The 24,069-nt window shown below is 37.5% G+C and overlaps 1 protein-coding gene across 2 annotated transcripts in view; it reads left to right on the top strand.

Moving 5' to 3' along the window:
* The window catches only part of cd109 (CD109 molecule), a 46,070-nt gene extending 35,129 nt beyond the window's left edge, over positions 1-10,941 (top strand). For both annotated transcript variants that reach the window (XM_026923386.3, XM_026923385.3), the window contains exon 33: positions 68-10,941. In XM_026923386.3, coding sequence (XP_026779187.3) covers positions 68-264 — 197 coding nt within the window. In that variant the 3' untranslated portion in view covers positions 265-10,941. The remainder of the gene's footprint in view (positions 1-67) is intronic.
* The last annotated feature ends 13,128 nt before the right edge of the window (positions 10,942-24,069 follow it).

Raw genomic sequence — 24,069 nt, 5'->3', positions numbered from 1 at the left:
ACTACTACACTTACCTTAGATTTGAGTGTCAGCTCTTTGCATCCTCACATTTCCTTTCACTCGGCAGGGAGGAGGGCGGTGGGGACGTACACATCCGAGACCAGAAGAGACATGCCGTTTTGTTTTTTCTGTGGGGAAGACTGCTCTCAGTGTGCCGATTTGGGGATCTCAGTGTTTGACGGCATTATTTCCTCACACCTTCAGCAGGGTTTGGTTCAGAGCCTGGCTTTGCTGCTCCTCATCACCTTCTCACTCTGCTTCTAGAGAAGAGGTGGCTGAAACCTCTTTTTGTATTAATAGATATTAAAAAAACATTTCTGTAGTGTAGTAAGGACTAGGAAACCCCTATGTGAAATAACAATTCAGGACTGTAAGGTTAATTTGCACTAAGTGAGTACTTTGATGCAGAATATCTGCAGTCATTGAAGATAATCATGTAAATTAACTTTAACTTTAAAAAAATGAAGCCTTCTAATAGCAAAAATAATTCATGAAAAACATCAGCACACAAAACAGTGTGTTACTGTTATTATCAGATTTCAAAGTTATACCAAGCTTACTTACCATGATTTAAAAACAGACGCTTTGTATATATATTTCTTTACTAATTACTGAATGACAGTAAAAAAAAAGTCATTTTATATAGTTTACATTTTTAGTGCATTATTAGTACGCTCTATAGATGGTTGTCTCACACTTTTCTTGTTGCATTTGAATAGAAAATTTACACTCATTGTAGGCAATAATTCCTTTATATATAAATGAAACTGTTAGTTTAATTGCTACTTTAATAGTTAGAGGTAATGAAGCATATGAAGAGTATCCACCTAGCCTAAACTGCTATTTATACTCCTTGTATGAAGTATGTAAGTATGAGGAGCACTGATTCAGAATTCTAATACAAATTTTGACAGCCAATCAGAAATTAGTATTTTGTGGTATGAACTGTAATTACCTACAAACTGTAATTATTTACAATAATACACATCATAATGAAGGACTATTGCCTGAATATGTGATGTTATTTCTACATTCTATAATAACGCCCATGTAAGTACATGTAAGTAGTTACACAGGAGTGGACAAAGCAATAGCCCAGACACACAGGACAACAGATTTCATGTGCAGGCTATTTAATAAAAAACTATATAATTGGTTGGTTCAACAAGCAGATAAAGAAAGAACACTTGATAATAATGGTTTTATTTGCAGTGTAGGTGTGTTTAAATGCTGCTGTAACTATAGCATGCGCTACTCGTTCTGAATCCCACCACCTGCTGCACTACACACATTGGCTGAGGCGTGATCTGGATGTCAGTAGGCGGATAATTAGATTGCACAGATGACAGAAGATCGTTTCAGAATCAGTAACATGCAGGTATGTGGAAATACTGACGAAACAGGGCAAAATAAAGTGTAGTGAAATAAACGTCATACTGCTATAAGTAACACTCATTGAGAGAAAATAAAACAAAATAAGAAGATAAAAATGATAAAAGCCAGATTCGAATAATATGTTTTACATCTGATGGAAGGTCATCTCACAGTCAAAAACTCTGACCAACGACTTACTGAATTTTTGTTGAGGGAGTAAATCCGTTGTGCTACGTTAGAAACTGTGTTAGAAGAAGATAATGAACGTTTGCTTCCTCCAATCTGTGTTGCACTTAACTAACTAACTAGCTCACAACACTTTATTACACTGTGTTAGCTACCATTTTTCAGTCTTGTCAACTAGGTTTCCAGGCAGCTAGAACTCGGGACTGGGCACTGAAGCATTTACTTGCGTGGTGGGCTAAGGAATAAATTTATGATTTGTCCACCCCTGATTAGAGAAAGTTTTATGATTCTTCAGCTGAGTGTCCCCTGGCTCTTTTGAAGTGCCCCAAAGATGCTGTGAACACAAATATCAAAAGATGTGCTCCACATGGTGACTTCCTGACTGGGAATGAATCACTTTAATGTCCAGGCTTCCTGAGACATGTTTATAGCCAGACACTGAGAAAGAGAACTATCTAGAATGAAAGAGGAAGTCAAGGGCAAAGACTAGCAAGACATTTTAGTTTGCTTCAGAATTCTACGCACATACATGTGATTGTGGTCCAAGCTGATGTGTCGCACCATATGGTTGAGACAGGAGTGTGTCTGCAATGAGAGAAACAGTCTGCAATGTGACTTTGTAGCTTTTCTTGCGATGCTGTGCTCGAAGTGCTTGAAAGAGGCCATTACCTAATGGATCACTAGCCTCTTGTGGATGATGGAGTAAGCTCGGCCTAAAGGAAAACATGTTCCCGGGTTCCTCATTCATTCTTTCAAATAAACACTTATGTCCACGAGCAAGCTCAGTAATCACTTAAACTTTACAGCATGCCATTTAAAGCTTAGGAGGATTTTTCAACAGCTCTCAAGACTCTCTTAGAGTCAGACCTGTGTTCTTGGTTAAATCCACATGTTCTCGAAGTGAGGTTAAAGTCATGCAACGCCATGGTGTTATAATACACACAAGATGTGCCGTGAGTCATTAGCAAAGAGACATCAGTACTTTGTCAACTTTATTAAACACAGACCATTTTTTACAAGGATAACTTCTGGAACAAATGCACTGAAATTAGCTAACACGTAGACTCTGCTATGCTACTTCATTAGCATCACATTTTGTGGTTTGGGATAAAAACAATACAATGCAGGAATCCAAGATTCCAGCATAACCCACAGTACGTCGCTTAGTTCCATTAAGTCATCAATGTGGTTGCAATCGTGTGCTTATAACCACAAGCTTTGGGAAATAATGAAATGTGAATGCATGGAACCTATTGAGTGGAACAGAGCTGAAGCTTGTAACATAGGCACTACTGTGTAGGAGATAAAGCCTGTGGTGCTTTAATATTGGGGTTCATCCAGCAGTTCTGTCTTAACTGAACTTCCTCTGTCTGCCTCCGTTTCCTTAAAGTGGGATCAGACACAGATGACAAAGTGATATATAAACGTAAGTCCTACTGACACACAATCCAGAGAAAGCTTAAATATTTATTTCTATGTTGTAAAATATAAGGAAAGATGATTGATATGCGCTATTAGCAGGCTGATGGATGGGTACTGCCTACTGACAAAATACTGGAGCGAGATTTACTATCAATTTCCAAGCATAGTATCAATTTCCACACATGAAATCTTACTAAATTTAACTTAAGCATATTCTAAGTAAGGTTTATCAAGGATTATTCTCATAAAATCTGTAAATAAATATTACCTAGCATTTTTATAAGTAACTCAAATGTGAGTTAAATTGTACAAATAAAGTAAATCAAACTTGTTTGTTGTAAGAAAATTCTACTTATCTACTTTATGCAAGAGAGCTTAAATGGATAAATAAATCTTAACGCTGTAAAAAGTACACTGCAAACTCTGCTCTCTTCCAGATGAAGACAATAGCTGTTTATTTTCCAGGAAGTAGCAGAGGGCTGCTTAGCAGGCTGAGGGTGAGGCAAGCTCTGGACAGTAAGGATAAATTGCTCATTTGCAAATCTAAATCTATATCCAGATACAGGTGGGTCCAAAAGTGTGAGACCACATTGAAATTTCTTTCCATTTCAAATTGGAAATAAACAGTTTTTAGAATTTTGAAATATTTAAAACAAAGAAAGTAAATTTTCAGTATCTTGAATATTAAATTATATTAAGTAATTAGTGATACTGACCATGATAACTGCTTTGTACAAAAGGTCAGATTTTTCCTCATGTCTAATCTCTTCTATTGAAGCATGTGTTCAGACGACACTCCGATGGATTCGATCTAAAATGGATCAGTAGGTTTTGCATAAACATGTGGAGTCCATGCCAGCTCGAGTGCATACTGTCATTAAAGCAAAAAGGGGACATACTAAATAATAAGAAACTCTGAAATTCATGTAAATATTTCAAATATTCTACTTTTCACTCAAGTTGTTGTCAGTAATATAACTTGTAATGAAAACTGTTGCATTCAAATAGAAAAGAAAATAGAAGCATTTTCACTAGTGCTCTCAGACTTTTGGACCCCACTGTATCTGTAAAGTTGCTTTGTGACAATGTTCAGTGCGAGTAAGATAGGGGTGATGTGGTCAGATCTTCTGGTTCTAATAAGGACTCTGGCTGCTACATTTCGTAATACAACAGCCTTAGGTCTTAAAGCCAACACAACACAGGAAATATTGAAAATATTTGTTCTCATCTATAATGCTCAATTAAATCAGTTAAAGTTCTGAATTGGATGTTCTGACAAAATCGGACACCTAATCTGACACAATGTCAAATGCAAATAGAAGTACATCTGCATTATGAAGCTGAATTTCCAGATGTTTAGCAATCAGTGTGTTAGAAGATCAAAAATAAATAAATAAATACATTGTCATACACAAAACTGGAGGGCTGTAAGTCTTTCAGTAAAACTAACCTCTAATCTTTCCAACATTTTTTGACAAAAGTCTATCGTCTCACTTTGTACCACATTCAGAAAGTGTTGATTCCTTTTCTACAACAGCAGCTCTGACAGTGTAGTGCCATCTGTAATTCAAATCACATCATTATATTCTAATACATTATCGTTTCCATAGTAACAGCTCAATCACAAGGACTTGTATGACAAATACATCACATAATCTAAGGCTAATAATGCACAGATTTTTTTAAAAAATGTATTATTTAACAAAGAAAAATGTATAATCATTGATATGGTGATGTTTTCTGTAAGGAGACGTTTATTTATCACTTATGGAAGGAGTCTCTGGTGTCAGCACTTTGTAATGGTCATTAAATTTTCCATCACGGAAAAGTCTTCAGGACAGAGGAGTTTATGGTTCCTTGGTAATGTAACAAGTTGTATTTTATCATGTTATTAACTTATTAATATCGAGAGAGAAAAAAGAGAGGTTGTTGAGGAAAGGTCTGTTTATAACCCGTATGATGTAAGTTATAAGAGGAATTAAACTATAACAGGAATTGTCTTGCAGATGATGAAACACAACAACATTAGAGGCAATAAATAGTTAAAATGTATGAAGTGACGTTCTTTAATAAAATTAAAAATTGCAATAGTTTGGCAAATTGATGTGAAAGGGGAATAAAACACTGTTATAGGAAAATAATGAAATGAAATAATGATAACTGTAACTCCACTTCACGCTGTGCCATTTCATGCCATAGTACTTAAATCAAATTGTCTAGAGCAGCTCCAGAAGGTGTTGTCATTGTCCTCAACTGCTGATGATTAACATCCAATAATTGCTTGTGTGAAAGCAAGAGGTTGACTGCATCACTAGCTGGCGCAGTTGAGAGCCTTTTATAAACATAAAATCTATTGATCCCCAGATGCCACATTCCTATTAAGTGAGCTGTGGATTTGATCTTTTAATAAATCACCCTGGAAACGTGTTTGCATCAAAACACAGCAGCTTGCGTAAACACGACACTGAGCTAACCTCTGTAGTGAGCTCGAAGTCATGGGAACGTAAACATGAAGTCCTGTGGAAAACATGCTGCTTATAGCGTAAGCCTTTCTCTCAAATCAAACACTTCTCCTCTGACTAATTTCTGATGTGAATGTGTGCTGAGCATTCAGAGCAATCAAGTCAAAAGTTACTGTACACAAAGCACAGTATCTAAGCTCCACTACAGAAAAAACTGCCCTTATCCATCCCCGAGCTGCCAAACACAATCATATGACAGACCTCGGATCTGATTCAAATAGACCAAATGTTTGGAAGCAATGGGGCAAGGCTTGTCATCATCTGACTCCTGGCAATGCTAGAACCATTCAAGCAAAATTCAGAAACTGAGTCTTATTAACAGCTCATAACGGAACAGGTTTGAAACAAAACTGCACGCAGACATTTCAAGGCTTCGGGACTGCAGATTCTGGCTTCATTTCTGACAACTCATGGAGGCAGAAGGAAACTTTAGAAGAGCACACCTTCTGTTCCTCCCCAGAGGCAATGAGGAAATGAGTCACAATTCAGCATTTGTCTTTAATTCAGACATCATGAACCCTGGCAATAGCTTGGCCACTCTCTACTAAACCTGATCTGCCACTAGGTGGTAGACTTGGTCAAGCCAAATTTGCATGACATTGCAGACTACCAAGCAGACATTATGACCTCTGGTTATGTCTCTGCTTAAGACCATTTTATAGAGAGTAAGAGAGTTGAGGATTTCATGGTTCAGCAATGCCTACTGACCACGAGTTTACCCAGTGCCAAAGAAAACTGTTATTAAAAAAATATACTGTGTTCAGATTCCAGTCTGACAAGAACTAACCTTGGGGATATGAAGTCCTTCAGTCCTTTAGACAATTAAATAGAACGGAGTCTATCAAAAATGAAAATTTTAGTTGCTTTTGAGAAGGTTTACTAATTAAAACAGCTTCATTTCTTCTCAAAAGCACTTTTAAAAGGTGAAGCCACAGTTGTAATGAAGGCTTTAAATGAGTTCAGTAACTTTAGATTTTAGCCTCTAGCTAATTTTGCTTGTCCAGTGGAACAAATAAATCGTCAGCTCACTGGGCATGGACTTGGCTTTTAACGTGATGTATAAGTAAAATGTGATAAGTCAAGTATTTAAGTTACATCAATACAGCACTTTTTCATGACCTCATGAAAAAGAAGCAGATGCTGCTGAAGTGGGTGCAGCTCACTTCACCGCATAAAAGAGCATTCCTCAGTGCACCAGGAAGAGACATAGCCAGGCTGAGAATGCACTCATTTTTGCTGAAGAAGATCATGGAAACAACATGCACAGACATGTGGAGCTTCCCTAGACATGGGGGGATGTTCTGGCTGACCCAAATCATTGTGGTGTTACTAGCTTAGCCAGCAGTAAACAGCAAGGTTGTGGGTGATATACATGATTGATTAGCTTTCCAGCTCCATCCATAACCCTCAGGGTTCAGCCTGGTTAGTGTTTCAGGTCTTGTCTCAACCCTCACCACCTCTGCTGTAATATTATTATGATGTATATGATGTAATGAATGCGTGCTGGCTGAAGGTTGGGGAGAAATGGCTGAGACAGACCATTGCAGTAGCATTACCACATTCTCCCACATTTGTAATACTAGAGGTTTAAGTAGCCACAGAAGCGCTGTGATGATGGAAACTTCTCTTGCTCATTTTCTAACTCTGTCGTTCCTTCTCGCTTACCCTCATCTACTGACACTGTAATTGTTGAAGCTTAAGGAACAGCAGAGCACTGGCTACACTCACATTACATTTGGTTGGAAGCTATTTTTTTCTGCAAGAGAGGTGATTTATCAAAGCCAGAGGCCAGGTGTACAGAAATGCTTTCCACATTACAAAATCTTTAATGCTCATCAGTGTAACCTGAGATATAACGAACATGTCTTCCTTAAAACTAATCCAAGTATGATTGTTTTTCAGATTTAAGAGTCATTGAATTATGTTCCATTTTCTTCATTGGTTTTCTTGCTGTCTTGACTAAGACTGAGAACTTCACCTCCTATAATAAGTCAAGAGTTCTAACAAAGTTCTACCAAAGATCATAATCAGGCGACAAATTAAAGGAAGAGGCGACAAATTAAAGGAAGAGGCGACAAATTAAAGGAAAACTCCATCCTGAAATTACTGTGTTGCTGCGCTTAGTGATTCTGTTGCTAATTTGTTCGTATTTTTTCATATTTCCATAAGAAGTTAGTGGTTGTGGGCTATGCTGAGGTCACCTTCCTAGCACAGTTACAGTGGAGTTTGCTAGGAGAAACAAATGCAATGGCATTGATGGACAAATGATTTGATGAGGATGAATATGGTGTAAATAATATGCTATGGCCTTTTACATTCACCAGATCTCAACACCTATGGGACATTTAGACACTGTGTTAGACATTGCACAACAATCATCAAAACACCAACTGAGAGAAAAATATATTGGAGTGAAGGTGTTTAATCACCCAGTACAGTTCCAAAGACGTGTAGAATCTCTAACAAGGCACATTAAAGCTGTGCTAATGGCCCAACACCTTACTGAGTTATTTTATGTTAATGTCACCCATCTGTATATGCAGATATATAAAATTAGCTGTGCTGTCTGAATAGAAGCCCATTAGACTGAGAAAACCCTTCTGAATTATCTGAATATAAGCATTTAGCTTTCCACATTTATCAAGTTTTTGATTGGATCTAGGCAAATTCATAGTTTTTTTTCCCCCAGATCACTGGATATTATTACGCAGCACAGGTAAAGCTCAAACATTTGTTATTTTGCTGCACTCATAATGCAAAACATCTCATAAACTTTCCATGACTGTAATGAACAAATCAAAGCACCCATGATATCATTTCCTATTTTTGATCATTTTTTTTCCAAACCAAAATCTCAATCTCAGGATGTTGACTTGGAATAGAATTAGACTTAGAGAAGCAGGTTGTACTCCATTAAAATCAAAAAACCACATTCAATTTTGTTTCTTTTAATGTTTCTGGTGTTTCTCTTGTACCATTGGGCTTAAGTTCTTGCGCAATCGGAGACGACAACCGCATTTTACTGCAAAAGACGTGTGTGCAAAGGTTCAGAATGAACAAAGCATTCTTGATGAGAATAATTACGCATGTAAATGAAGCGAACCAAATGCTTCCCATATTTCATAGTTTATAAGGCTTGTTTTGGCCACGCAGGGCGTAGAAAACAGCTGCAGCTCTCTGCATCTCGGCTTCTTATGAATTGCGATTGTTTTTTTAATGGAGTACTATTGAGTTATTGTTGAATGATCTTTAATATTTGCTCAGTGAGTAGTCAGCTCTCCCTTCTTTGGCAGCAAGTCAAGATGATGTAATTTGTCGGTAAAGCCTGTAGGAAAATTCTCATTTAACTCTGGCACAAAACCAAAGATGACCTTGTTCTGGACCATTGTGATGTTTTGTGTTTCTATCACAAGTATCCCTCTCATCAGAGTCATGAAAATCTTGTCTTGGACAGTCGTTCACCAGCCGAGATAAAACGATGCAGTAGCATTACCACATTCTCCCACATTTGTAATACTAGCGTTTCTACAGAAGTGGTGTGATGATGGAAACTGTTTTTCTCACTTTTTCTCACTCTTCCCTTCTTTCTCCCTCACACTCATTTAACTGACACTGTAATTACTGGAACTAAAGGAACAGCAGAGTTCGGGTTACACTCATGTTACATTTCAAATTCAGTGCATGGCTAATGATTTTCTTCTTGACACCACACAAAAGACGCTGCAGCATTTCGTCACTTAAGAAAGATAGGTGATTTATCAAGGCCAAGTCTATTGAAATGTTTTCCACATCATAATGTCTTTAATGATGATCAGTGTTACAGAAGCCATAGAGAACATTACGTCTTTCTTAAAACTAATTCCAAAGGCATCTGTTTTTCAACTTTTAAGATCCCTTTTGTTGTGTGCAGTAACAGCTGGTTGTGCTATTAGATGGGAGGGCTAAAATCTAATATCTATCAATAGACACTGAAACTATTAGGATTGAGCAATGCATGATATCACTAGGTCTCATCGATGCCATAATAAGAATGATATGTGGCAAACTATTACACACACACACAAAAGCAGCTGCGTTCATAATTTGTGTGCTTCAAGTCTGTAATGACCCAGTGGGTTCATGTCATGTTTCCTCCGAATACCAAACATGTTTTTACAGAAAGAACTAATTCATTTTTATCTTGACTGAACAATGTATGCTTAGTCTACCTATTTTGGTCAAACTAGTTTTCATCTACTTTTGTCCAATGAATGATCAAGTAAATAATTCACCTCATGTTCATTACACGTGAGTATATTTCACATGTGCCTTCTCAATCAATGCTGATGACAACTGATAGCTGATAGCCCCAGTCTGGATTCTTCACATCATTCTGTGTATTTTTCCCCAAGACCATTGGTGGCTACACAACAGTCAATCCACTTTAAGACATTTGTCTTTGAAAGATGCCATCTATACCACTTGCCTCTGATCATAGGCTATTTTGTTCTTGTGACCTGCTATCTTGACTGAGACTAAGAGCTTTCCTTACTATTATATACTGTATGTTCATTGACATTAATAACAGAATAGTATTAATTAGAATATTAGGAGCAGATTCATATTCATTATCTACATACACTATATTATTTTAAGATGCTGCAACATGACTGATTAGTGAGGTTATCGGGATCCATGTGAAGTTTATTGTGAAGAGACAGGGCAGTGATGACGCAATGGTTGAGGCTTTGGGTTACTGATCAGAAGGTCAGGCTCCAGCACTGCCAAGCTGCCACTGTGGGGCCCTTGAGCAAGACTCTTAACCTTCATGACTGACCCTGCACTCTGACCCCAACTTCCTAACAAGCTGGGATATGCAAAGAAAAGAATTTCACTGTGTTGTAATGTATATGTGACAAATAAAGCCTTCTTCTTTTTTAGTGAAATCATTATGTTTCATGCCAACAGAGTCAAAATCACAGTTCAAGTACAACATCCAGAAACGTCCCAAAGATCATACACAAAAAGGTTAAGGCAGGCAAAGGCAAATGGGTAATCCAGAAAACTTGACTGCCTTTCTACAGAAGGCATAAGCTGCATTTTTCCTTGTTTTAGGAACTGTTCTCCAGCATGGTCAAGGAATAACCATGCAAAACTGATAACAGGTCCAATTGAGGGAGGTCCAATTTTAAGAAAATGCTTAAACGGCATTATTTCTAGTTGTCTTGGCACATGATCATTGTTAGGCATGAGACACCATCAGTTTTACATGTTCAGTCCTAGTCAGAATGGATGCAAATTTTCTTCTGTGACAGGAATGACTCATTGGGGTTGTGAGGAACTTCAGTAAACAGAGGGATATTGTTGTAAGATGGCGTGACAGATGCCTTTCTAACTAACCTGCTAAAACTCTTTCAGGATTATTCAGATATGAACATGTGGATTATACATGAAAGCATTTTCTCAATAATTGAGGATTTCTGGCATGATTCTATAACACTTTAAAAGCCATTTAACATTTGCTGTATTGCTGTAATAAAGAAGTCATTCAAAAACTTGTAAAGTAGTTTCCGTGAGGACTGAAGGCAAATGAACTAATAAAAACATGGCTATATCTGGATGTAATTTATATCCTGAACCAAAAATCTCATTCTTTCTCTTCAGGTCTGAAGGATTTGACATGAATTTGGATCAGACTGAATATCCTACCAAAGCAGTAAATTGAAGTTTATTTGAAACAATGAATTACATATTGATAATTATTGGTGTCCTTCTTGATGCTGCTGATGACTCCATTGCAGAACAATTAAGCTGTTGTGCAATTAGAAAAGACAATGATTTCACTGCATAAGGAAAGCACACAGAACAAACAAATAATTATTGATGAGAATTATTATCTGCGTAAATGGAGCAGAACAAATGCTCTCAGTGTTTAATGGTTTATAATGCTTGTTTGGGTATTTCCATTTTAATTACGTTTTGGCTGAACAATGGACTGGAGAACAGCTGTAACTCTTACTCCAACCCAGTTTCTCATGGATTGTGAGACTAAGAGTATTTTCCACTCGGAGATTAATGACATATCACTTAATGATCTTTAATATAACCATTTACGAACTTAGTTCCCTTTTATTTGGCAGCAGTTCAAAATGCTATTCATCTGCATAGCCTGTAGGATAGTTTTCATTTAACTCAGACAAAGAACCAGACGTGGCCTTGCCCCTGGCTGTAATGGTGTTTGTGTTTCTAGCATGACTAGCCCCAGTCATCATGGAAAGTCATGAAAACATTGACTGAGGCCATCATCCCACACAGGGATTTTATGTAAATAAGCACAATCACTGTATCTGTGATCTGTTCAAAGGCTGAGGGGATATACAGGAAATATTACGTTATTCTACTAAAATGTAGCATTAAAATGATTCCCTAGCTAGATAGATGTCATCCAAAGTGAATATCAAGGTTACATGACACAACTGCTCTAACGATAGTTTGCATTAGATTCAAGCAACCAGTACACAAATCAGCATTATACTCTTGTGTACCAATAACAGAAAAAAATGCCTTAACTCTTTCTGCTCTGTAAGACTTTACAGGCAGATTAAATGTCGTCTTTAACCATTACAACATGAAGATAATGAGTTTTGCCTCAGAGGTGAAATCAAAGCAAGAAAATGCAATCATTCTTAACAGGTCCAGACACTGTCTCCACTTCAGAGATTAAAAATCTCGGCGAGAACAAGGAGTCAAGTTTCAGACAGCTTTGACCTCCACCCTAGCTATCAGCTAACTATTAGACAGAAGACTGACAGGCTAGACTTCCCAAAACATGCTAAATAAAGAGGAATTAACAGCCCACACATGGTGGGCTTATGCTTTGCTTTTCTAAAATGACTTTTACTTTAAAAAAAAAAGGTAATTCAGAATCTCTTACGCAAAAACGATCTAGCAAGAGTGAGAGTAGACAGAGGGATACAGCAGACAACCATAAGAGTTGTGAGTACAAAAAGGCATTAAAATTTTTCCAGGACATTTTTGAGACATAATGTACAAGGTAAATCAGTAAACATGCATTTAAAGGCATGGAGTCACATGAGGTGACTATAATCAGGCTCGGCTTCAATTGAATGCCATCCACAGAAGGTTTCAATACACTTTATTGTGCATTGCTCTAAGATATACCAGGTTTTTCTTTTTTTTCTCTCTACTTGCACTTAAAGATCAAAGTTGCTCATCTAAACGCTAACAGATCTGTGCTTAATTATGACAGTATATACTCTTAGCCAATACAAGTATGTAGGTGACCTTAAGATGAGAAATATTTTCACATGACATGCTTCCTCTGAGGTAGGCTTTGGATTTTAGATATGTTAATCATTTCCTTGTCCCAGACACGTTCGGTGGTCTCGACTCCTACAGTAGCCTGGGTGGTCCTGTAATAATCATTAGTTCTGCAAGAATTATCTTAATAAATGGACTGAATAAATACAGCCAAAATAGGTTTACATAAATGAATAAATATATTACCTTATGCAGAAAATTGTATTTCTGAATACAAAAATACAAAAATACATAAGCCTTTTCTGACAAGGAAACACTTCTATAGGTTCAACACAGAATCTTTCCCCAAAAGGACAAACTAAAAAAACCTTAAATCTTCCAGATTGACCCTTTTTTTAAGAGTGCAGAACCTTAAAGGGTTCTCTGGGTTTGTCTCTCTGAGGAAATCCATACACCCTACAATGGAGGGATTTCCTTTTAGACAAGGTTTAAAGTAAAAACCCCTTTAGAAAGTTATAACTGTTAACCATCCAAAGAATTCACGAGGAAGCCTATTTTTTTTTTGCGAGTGAGCTACACTCATTTTGAAAAATTGTGAGTAAATTAAAACTCACTAAGACAAATATACTTGGACTGCCTTATAAAAAGCCAACAAACAATTAACAACAAATATTAGCTAGACTCGACATACTATAATGATACTGTCCACAGGTCCACTTTTTTTTCTAGCTGATGTCAGCAAAAATCTGATGTCAGTTAACTCCCACATCCACCTAGAAATACTTTTCCCAGAATACACCATGGCCTACAAACATGGCCACCTAGGACTACACTCCCCAAAAGCCACTGACTTTGTCATGTTCACAGTCACCTGATTACTAATCTCACACCTGAGCACAATCATTACCACACTATATAAATGACTCACAAACACTTACTCAAAGTATTGTTCAGTGTTTAACTGGCTGTTTTTTTAACTCCGGTTCTTGATCTTGTTTCGGTTTCCTGGTTCGTATATTTTGATTATCCCTGTTACCGTGGTTTGTAGATCGCCCAACTTCTGCTTGTTTCCAGTTTTTGACTCTGATTCACATTTTGGATTTGTCTGCCTGCCCTTTAATAAAACACGTTTTACTACATTTGCATCTGTCTCAACTCTCCACTCTCCACTATAACAGCTGAGCTTTGAGCTTTGTGACTTATTGGCTCTTAAAGCCAGTTGACCAAACAGTCAGTTGTTGCTGAAGTTGTATGTTGATGCAATGATAAACTAAACACTAAAGTATTCTAGTCTTGTAAGAGAAATATAGTTTCCCCTCCTTTTCAGCAGCTGCACTCTGATGTCAGTGTATTGTTTTATGCATCAATGATTAAACTTTTAATCTGAATTTACCACACTATTAGCAAGCAACTACACAGCCTTGCATCACTATTTTATGAAGCTTGAAATAGCCGTGGTATTAAATTACTCTCTGGGGAGGTAATGAACTGCTGTTTTGAGTTATTTTGCTGGCAGGCTAATATACTGAATGTCTGGAATATTTGCTTTAAACCTATATATTCTATACAGAACAGAATAATTGAGAGTCCTGAGGGGACAAAGCAGATTTATGTGAATGTAAAAACCATGATGCTTTAAGTCAATATGCTTGAACAATTGATCATATTCAAGGAGGTTAGCATGGTGTTTCAACACACCTACATTCATTTCTAGTAAAGGGATACCCAAAGTATTTTTACTTGTGTAACAAACAGGAGATGGACACAATTTTGTATAAATACCTTGTAATTGAGGTATTTCTAGGTACCAGAGATCAATAGCAGAAGTCACATTACATTCATGCAAAACCAGAAAATGCTTCAAACAAAGGACTAATGGATGGGACCAGAATTGAAGACAGGACTCAGAAACTGTGGTTTGCTAGCATGCGATTAGGAAAGTTCTGTGAAGACTGAGAGCCAGATGAAGGGAAAACATTAGATATCACTTTATCATAATTTAGCCTAATAGTGGAGTTTTAGAAATTTAGTTGAGCAAGTTTGAAAGGTACTAATCAAATAACCATATACTGCTAAATGAACATTTTTATATTATACCTATGAAGAAAAATACAGTGGAGTTCTACATGGTACTGACTTCACTTATCTCCAAATGAAGACATCTGGTCATGGTGGAAAAGGATGAAAAATGTTTTTGTCAGTGTAAAGCTGTTTGTTTTCTGCTCATTTCTCACACAAGTGCTGAAGAGGGGGGAAAAAGGGAAAAAGGATGGTGGTGATTACTTGCTTAGCAAGGCTCTGTGTAAGGATTTAGTAGTAGGTCATATTTGTTTCTATTCACATAAATTACACCATTAATGTCAGGTAGCCAGTGTATGATTGATGTATATGCTGCAAGGGTAAAATGGTCATGGACTGAGGTAGGGAGGCCAAGGTTCCATGTTAGCACAGAACATCCACTTAGGCAGCAAACAATAAATCTTCAGGAGATTTATAGGTCCAGTTAAAGGTTGGTGTGTTGGCTTGTAGTGTTTGCCTTATAGGTTTTACGAGCCTGACACATCCATTTGATATCATGCAACTTCACAGGAACTTTGTCTTCATCTTCATCCTCTTCATCCACCATACTTCCCTGTAAATGCTTTGTAAGCTCTTTGTGGACCATGGCTTCAGCAGTCAGATGAAACCAAGAAGATGTCCTCTATCTTACAAAAAAATCCTACAAAAAAACAGCAGATCTTTAATTTGGGTTTAATCAGAATCACTTCATTGATGATGGGTGTACCACAATTACAATTGAACATGAGCTTGAGTGTGATTGGTTTATTCTGAGCAGGTACCATTATAAAAGGGTGTGCACACATGTGCAACCAGGTTATTATAAGGGGTATTTTTTTCGTATGCTTATCCTTTTTTGCTGGATGTGAGTGTTTGTGACCAGCTAGCTAGGCTGCAGGCTCGGCACCAGATTCACCTCTAAATACATCACTACTTTTGTTGGGAGGTCTTGGCGCAAGAAGGTATCCAGAAGATTTTCACTGTCATTAGTCATTAGTCATTTAATGAGGTGAAATAAAACAATGAAACTAAGCATTTTATTCTTTGTAGATTCCAAATAATTGTAGTGAGACGTACTGCCTGGAACACATAGGGATGAGTGGAATTTTTGGTTGGTGGAGAGAGATGTTTGTCTTCTTAATTTTTGGATTGTCCTAGAGATGCATTTTCTTCATCATACAAATGTATTAATATAACAAAACCAAACATAATAAACATTAACTAAATAAACAGCCAATGGAAGTATACAGCTGGCTCTGGCAGGAAAATAACAAAATTGGAATACTGTTGAGTCCTTTTCAGGCAGAACATCAGACACTCCCACCCTACTCCCCTCATGTTCCTGTCAACAAATATTTGCCTACTTCCCTTCTGTGAAATGCAAAAGAGAGGTTGCCAGATTCAGGAAAAATTACAGTATGTGTTCTGGGGGATTTCCTTTTGATGGCCCCTACATTGAACATCTGAGCTCCACATGAGGATCTCTCAACTGAGTCACAGCTGTCAGACTTTTAAAGCAGACATGTTGAAAAGTGATAGATGCTGTATTAATGCACCCTTTAAACAAGTCTCAAAGTGCTTTGGCTTCGTCACTGTTTACATATCGCATGTTGTTGCATAGATTTATTAATGGATGCCTGGAACCCCAAAGTGTTTAATGAGTCAGACACTTTAAGACACTCAGAGCAAGAATGTAAACAGTGTTGCTTTATCAGATTCTAACCAGGAGGTTAAATCCTGTCAATGAGGCAACGTAGAGAATTTCAGTGGATAGCCGTGACTGATGAGATTCATGCTCCTCCTCTTTTCTTTCACTAGGTTGCTAGCCAGCTGTGTGTAGCCAGACTATCCTCATCTTTTTAAATACTTAGCTACAACACTATTAACGGCAACACAAATAGTTCTAGATCAGAGGAGATGAGGATGGAGAAAGTGACGAGAGAGGAACTCGCCTCAACTCTGGGTCAGGATGAGGGAAGGATTAAAATATTTAAGATCTGCATGTTAATAATGTCAGTGAACTTCTGGACCTTATGTGAAGATCAGTTCTCAGATCTCCAGTCTGTGGTAGCATGTCGTGCCGTGGCTTAATTGTGTTTAATTGGTTTATATCTGCAGGGAGAAGAGCGCAAGTGAGTGATGCAAATGGTTTAGTAAGGTACTGCTGGAACTTGCCTAATGTTATGCATGAGATCTGGAGGTTTCTGAAGCAGGGTCATGTTTCCCAGATGCGGCGTGAGCCTGCAGAATGAGCAGACCAAACAGATGTGACTCATTGCGGTCGTGTTGCTTCCTTTGTACAGCAGAGCACACCAATTTTAGACATGCACATAACTGTGGGTGAAGATTGCTGAAACTGCTACAATGTTCACCATCAGTTATCTGTTTGGACACCAGACACCATTCTCTGCTCCCTACTCTAAAACAGCTCATGAGTCATCAGTGAATTATTAAGCTCTTCAGTGTGCTGGGAACCTTCCTGTTTACTCCAGATCCTGCCCTAGTTTCACCATGTCCATGCACCCTGATCATTTCCTGCACCTGTGGGTATTTTTTCCCACACACCTCTTCATTGTAATTAGTCTCGGTCTTGTTTGTCTATATATACACACTATTGTTTCTCGTATTTCTTTGCTGGACATCTAAGCTTTGGTTTCATGTGTTTCATGGAAAGTTCACACTTAAGAGACTGCCAACCACCTGTTACTCCTCTTTGTTAGGGAGGGAGAAAGACAAAAATGTGATTTGTACTAGACTACATTGGAGAACACACACAGCACTCTCCAGTAAATATGGACCCAAATTCCATAGTTTGATGTCATTCTTACCCATTCACATTAATTTGGCTTTTTGGTTTTTCAGAATTTTGGTGGGGTGCATATGTTTTGAAAGTGGTATGGTCCAGGCTATATATATATATATATATATATATATAGGTAATATATATATATATACTGTGACCTTTTGCCGTTTGTGTGACACCAGCATCACTCCCATGGCAGTGGTAGAAACACTAACTATGCAGCTTTTGCTCGCTAGCTCACTCCATAAAAGTTAGCAACCACTAACTACCAGCTAACCACTAGCTACCAGCCAGATCTTTTAGAAAAAGATACCACTACTTAGTGGTATCTCAACCATTTAACTATTAAGGTTGACCAATAAATTATGTCTGACCTCTTAAATAAACCTCTTTAAAACATTTGTTAACCACAAATAAGATGATATGGATGCCAAATATGAAAACGTCTACTGATTTTTTTTTTAATCTTTGAAAGACAAGGGGAGCTTAGCCCCTCTAGCCCATTGACACCATCTAAGTTTCTCTAGAATTGCCAGTTTGCTTCAAAGCACTCAAAATTCCATTTATTTCTCAATTTTTCTCTGCATGTTGAAATGTTAAGAAATTGGTGGAATTTCCATTTAACTGCTGTCCCTGGCTTGTGAATTATATGATTTAGTATTGTGTATGGCATATATGTGCAATGGATTGCACTACTGACCTGTGTTCAGAAATTTATAGGTTAATGATAAGGCTGCTTATTCTTCTTGATCACGAGTAAAGCGAGATGGAGCTGGAGATAGAGCTGAACTGAGCTCACATCTCTGGCATGGCTATGAGATAACATCATTAAGAGCTTTCGCACTCATTTGCACAGAAGTTTTGCAGTACACTGGTAACCCAATACTACGTCATCCAAACGTATGCTCCTATTCTGTTCTTAATGCTGTCGATTGAAGCCAGTCCAGTGCTGACGTAATGTACCTCTTTGTAAGCTGACCACTAATTTATTGTAGACGTTTTAAGTGAAAAGACGATGTGATAATATGTCGTATGGAAAATGTGCTTGCCCAGACCACTTGATCATTATTAGCACCTGTCTCAGTTTTACTTTAGTGTTGAACCATAAAATACTGCTTCTTGTTTCCAAATTTTTCTAACTTTCTGCTTGTGTTTTGTTCCCTGTGATGGTGTCAGACATCGATTATTTGGGCTCAGCCCAAAGAAGACTTTATGGTAATGTCCAAATGCATTTGGATATCACCATTGTGATCATAACAACATGGTTTCATTACTATGATCATGGCACTTAAAATGTTGTTTGCCCTCCAATGATCCCAGAATTTTAAAGCCTTAGTAAAGCGTGTCCTCTTTCAAGGCATTTTATCAGCCCAGGCAAAGGTGATAAAATCCCTTTCTTCAGAAAAGAACAGTTTTATTTCTCTTCCCAGTGAGTGTTATATAAGGATCCCTGGTTTGCCACATTTTATCTTAATATATTTTTCTTAAGAGCAGGAAAATCCCCAGTGAAATGTAAACAGTTAGGATTTAATTTGACCTTCATTTTACCTTTTATTCAAACACTGGTAGCTCATTGGTTAAGGTTTTGAGATAGGATGTTGGGTGCTTCAGCAAAGCCCTTAACCCTCAGCTGTTTGATTTACTGAATAGGATTGCTTGGACTGCACTCTCAATTGTAAACCACTTTAAATAAAAGTGTTTGCCAAATGAATAAATATAAATGTAATGTAAGCATTGACTTCAATGCCTGGTTTTATTTAGTGCCTCAATCCTCCAGAGAATCTGCATAACGTTTTAAACATTTTTGACCTCATGTTATCTCTCATTTACTTCCACAACTCCTAATAGCTGCATTCACCATATCACAGTTTTTTCATACGCTTTGGTGTATGGCTGTTCCAGTAGCTGGAGGGGTTCTCGAACTTTTTCCAACCACACTACATAAACAAGGCCTGAGGTCCTATTTTCCACTCATTAAATATAAGAGCCTACAGATGGTACTATTGGATAACCATTATGACTGGACTTGTACTAGACATGTTCTTGTGATGCCTGACGGCTCTCTGCCACTGAAGATTTGAATTCCATGATGTGGAAAGATTTATTCCCATATTTAAGGTAAGTTCAATAATATAATGGATTTCAAGTGGGATTTCAATCTACCAGTTTTTTTTTTTTTTTTTTTTACAGAATTTGAAATTGCCTGAATGTAATTTGGTAGTACAATGTTCATTTAGGACATTTCAATGCCTAGGTCAGTGAGAACACAATTTTAGATCAACAGATCCTCGAGTCCTAACCAATGGGTAGGTAAGCTTGGCTGTGTCTACCTACACAACATGGAAAAAATCCTGATTGGATCATTTTCCTTTTGACTTTTCAATGTCAACCTTTTTTATTTTCAATTAAAACAGGTACAGTGAAATAAGACTATTGGAGCATATTACTACAATACTGGCAGAGAGTAAAAACAGCAAGAATAATGATTCTATGAAGATAAAATGGGCTAAAAATTTAGACTTTGTTAGACATTTTAAGAAATCCTTAGAGCTTCTTGTTTTTTTTGCAGCTCTGACAGTAGTGCTGAAAGTAATTCAAATGACAGGTTTATACTGTATTTATGCACTCTCATAATACATTATAATTTCTGTAGTAACTTCTCATTCCCAGGGATGTGTATGGCAGAGACTCCATATAAATTAATCCTAATAAAAAATTAATAAAAAGTGTTCTTTAACAAAATTAACACTATGCTTATTGATATAGTAAAGCTTTCTTTAAGGAGTTCCTGTGTCAGCACTTTGTAACAGTCAGAAAGTTTTCCTCCACGTGGGACTCTTCAGGGTGGAGGACTTTCTGGTTTATCGGTAACATGACAATGTGCTTTTTGTGGTCTAATTAACTTCAAGAGAGCCAAATAGAGGCTGGTGAAGGAAGTACTGTTTATAGCTGCTATAGCATAAGTTAGAACAGGAACTAACTTGTCTCATGGATGGTCCACAACATCAAATGTAACTATAAATGGTTAAATGAACAATTTTATTTGTTGGCAAATTGTTGTAGTATAAGAGGAATTAAACAGTTTGGGATATGCTGCTATTGGAAATTTGTTTTATTCCTTACTTAACACAATAATGCTTCCTGGATGAACAGGCATGTTAGCTTCCTGTGTGAGTCCTGTTTGAGTAAGGTATGAGAGGAATGTCACAATCACTTCCACTCCATGTGCAATTTATGCAAAGAACACTTTTGTGAGGTGCTGTTGAGACAATGTCTGGAGGCTGTCTAGTTTTACCAGCGTCAAAACTCTCCTTCCAGATCTTTCCATCCACACTCGAAAGACTCAAAATAAGGATGAGTGCCACAGGATGACGTAAGAGCTTGTGGGGACTGCAGTAAAATACGAGCCCTCGGATATCTCATTAAGCTATCTACGTCTGCCCAATCTCTCAGTAAATCGTTACCAATCACTATCAGATGGTGGAGGTCTGCATTTGAAGGGATAAAAAGTACTTTAGATCAAGTTATATCTCTCCTCATTTTAGCCAAGACAGAACAAAGCAGGAAAAGAAAAATCACGCAAGTGGAAGGGAAGGAAAACTTGAGATGTCTGGCTGTAGGTGGTCAGTGGTAATAAAGACATCGCTCTCCTTGACTGCTACTACCTCACTACTGGCCAAGGACACTTCATTTTAGTCCAGCAAAACATTTTACACTAACCTTACCCCACCATTCACCCAAATCCTAACACTCTGTGTGAGTGTTTGGTTGTATGGGATTTCCAGGCAAGTGCAGAAGTTTACAAGAGGTTATAGTTAACTCTGGGGTTTTGTTGAGTTGATATAATCAAGCTTTGGTGGAAAACAGTGACTCAAATACTTTCCTGTAAGTTCATTTGGACTGTGGAAATTTCCTAGTAAATACGTCTCAAAGGAAATATGCCCCAGATTTCCTTCTTCACCTGCTGTTAATGTGAATGCAAAGCTTTGTTGTGTGTATGTTGAAGACAAGGGCTGCCAGGCTCCAACTCCAGCTCAGGTTTGGACCCGAGGAATTTTTGCCCTCGAGTCTTAGAGCTTATGTCAGACTAAGTGGTTAAAACTGTGGAGAGCTCTGTAATTTGCAAAAAAAAAAAAAAACGCACTCATTTTAATGTGCTTATGCACTCATAAGGACATTAATCTGACAGGAGCTCAGTGTGTCAGTGTTGTTGGGAGAAACATATCTTAAAATCTCTAAATGTTTTGGTAACTGTAGTAACCGCAGAAAATTAGTGGACCAAACTACTTGTGTTTTTTTTTTTTTTAAGACTGAAAATCCAGGTAGAATCTGCCAAAGCTGTGTAGCTCTGGTCCAGGCTGAGATCGGAGTTTAGATCATATTATTATATGTTTTAGATGTTTTACTGGGTTTATTCATGCTTTGGGGCTTTGATTAATGTCAGTCTTAATATGTACTGTATACCAGATTACTGGTTGGCATTTTGCTCAGGAAGTTAAACTTTGCAAAGCTTGAGGTCAAAAAGAAAGGGAGGAGGCCTAGGAGAATTTTATAGAGCTGTTCATGAGAATGGCATGCACATGTTCGTTTTATGGTGCAAGACAAACAAAAAAATGAAAGAAGGAAAGAAAAAAAGACCTTGCACAGATATGTCAAAATTGGGATGATGCTACATAAGTCTTGGTCTGTATGGTCAGGACACTCCTTGTTTGTCATTTGTAATTTGGAGATTAAGGATGTAGTAGGTCAGCAGGAGGTCGATGAGCTGCTCTTAAAACTTATCTCCTGCAGGTTCTGTGTGGTGGAGGAGAGCTGGAGGAATGCAGAGCATTCAGCACAATAGAAAAATGGTGGGCTATCTGTACAACACATGCTCTCTTCAGTCTGAACCTTCATGAAGCAGGTTAGATAATCATTTTACATTTTATATTTTACATTAATCTGACATTTTGGGGTAGTTCATAGAAAGGTGAAAAAAAAAACCTTAAATCCAGTGTGCTTCTTGGTGTTACTGTATGAATCACCACATTCTGCCATTTACAACAAGGTTGATATTAAATACTGATGGCCCATTCCACAGTTCTGGCCATCATGTTGCAATCTAGCAAACATTAGTGACACTTCATGAAATCAGGATAGAGTTTCATGGGCTTGTCTTTTCTGTAGCTTTTCCACATCCTTTCTGAGGGATCATCAAGTGCACATTCCAAGTAGTCAAGCATTACCTTTTTACAATAATGTGACCTCCTAGCCTAGCCCACCAAAACCCAGTGAACTCAAGTCAGATTTTGTGAACTCAAATATGCAGTACATATGCTTACAAGTGAGGCAGAATACAATTCATGGAATTAGGCCTTTCTCAAGGGTCTAATATTGACTCCCTGGAAGGTATGAGACTAAAATTCATAACTTTCAAGCCCCTCAAACCTTCTGCACAATCTTAATTACAGTGGAGGTGATGATTATTTTGGATTCGATGTATGGATTGAATTGGTTTAATAGTTGCTGCTGCATCTGACTAGATGTTAGAGTAAGTAAATAAGTCAATTTTATTTATAGAGCACATTTAAAACAACATGTACCAATGCTTTACAAAGTGCTCTACACATAGTGTATGCACCTATGCTTGTTTACATACAGTGGGTTTATTAAGATATTTATACCTCTTGAATTTCCCCCAATTTTGTTAGTGTAAAATGGGTCAATGTGTTTTTTTTTTTTTTAAATATGAAAGTCTTCACAAATTAAATTGTAAATCTATTTAAAAATAATTTTAAAATCATACCATGTTTACACAAGTGTCCAAAATCCTTTACTCAGTACTTTGTTGAAACACCTTGGAAACAATTACAGACTTTTTTTTACAGACAATTACAGACTTCAGGTTTTTTTTGGGCATGATGATGCAAGGTTGGCACACATGGATTTGGGGATCTTCTCGTTCCTGTCTCGTTCCTCTGAAGCTCTGCCAGGTTGGATGGGAAGCATCACTGTACCACTATCTTCACTATCTTCAGGTTTCTCCCAGTGTTACTCCTGCATTATCTTGGCTAGCGTTTCACGTAATTAACATGTTGTAAGGTGAACCTTCATGCCAATCTGATATCCGGGGCACTCTTAAGCATGTTATCCACATAGTTGGCTTTTAACTTTTCTTTGTTCATCTTTCCCCTGATCATGATAAGCCTCTCAAGTTCACAGAATGATGCTGCCACCAGCATGCTTCACTGTAGGTATGAGATTGGCCAGGTGATGATAGCTGCTTGGTTTCCTCCAGATGTAATGCTTGGATTTTAAACCATAGAGTTCAATCTCTATTTTATTAGACCATAGAATATTGTTTAGGTCAATTTTGACACACTTTAAGTAGTCTTGTGCCTTTTACTAAGGAGTGGCTTGCATCTGGCCACTCTACATTAGAAGTCTGATTGATGGAGTATTGCA

This window comes from Pangasianodon hypophthalmus, chromosome 19 (assembly GCF_027358585.1).
Source record: "Pangasianodon hypophthalmus isolate fPanHyp1 chromosome 19, fPanHyp1.pri, whole genome shotgun sequence".
Lineage (NCBI taxonomy): Eukaryota > Metazoa > Chordata > Actinopteri > Siluriformes > Pangasiidae > Pangasianodon > Pangasianodon hypophthalmus.
This window is presented reverse-complemented; position numbering and strand designations above follow the sequence as displayed.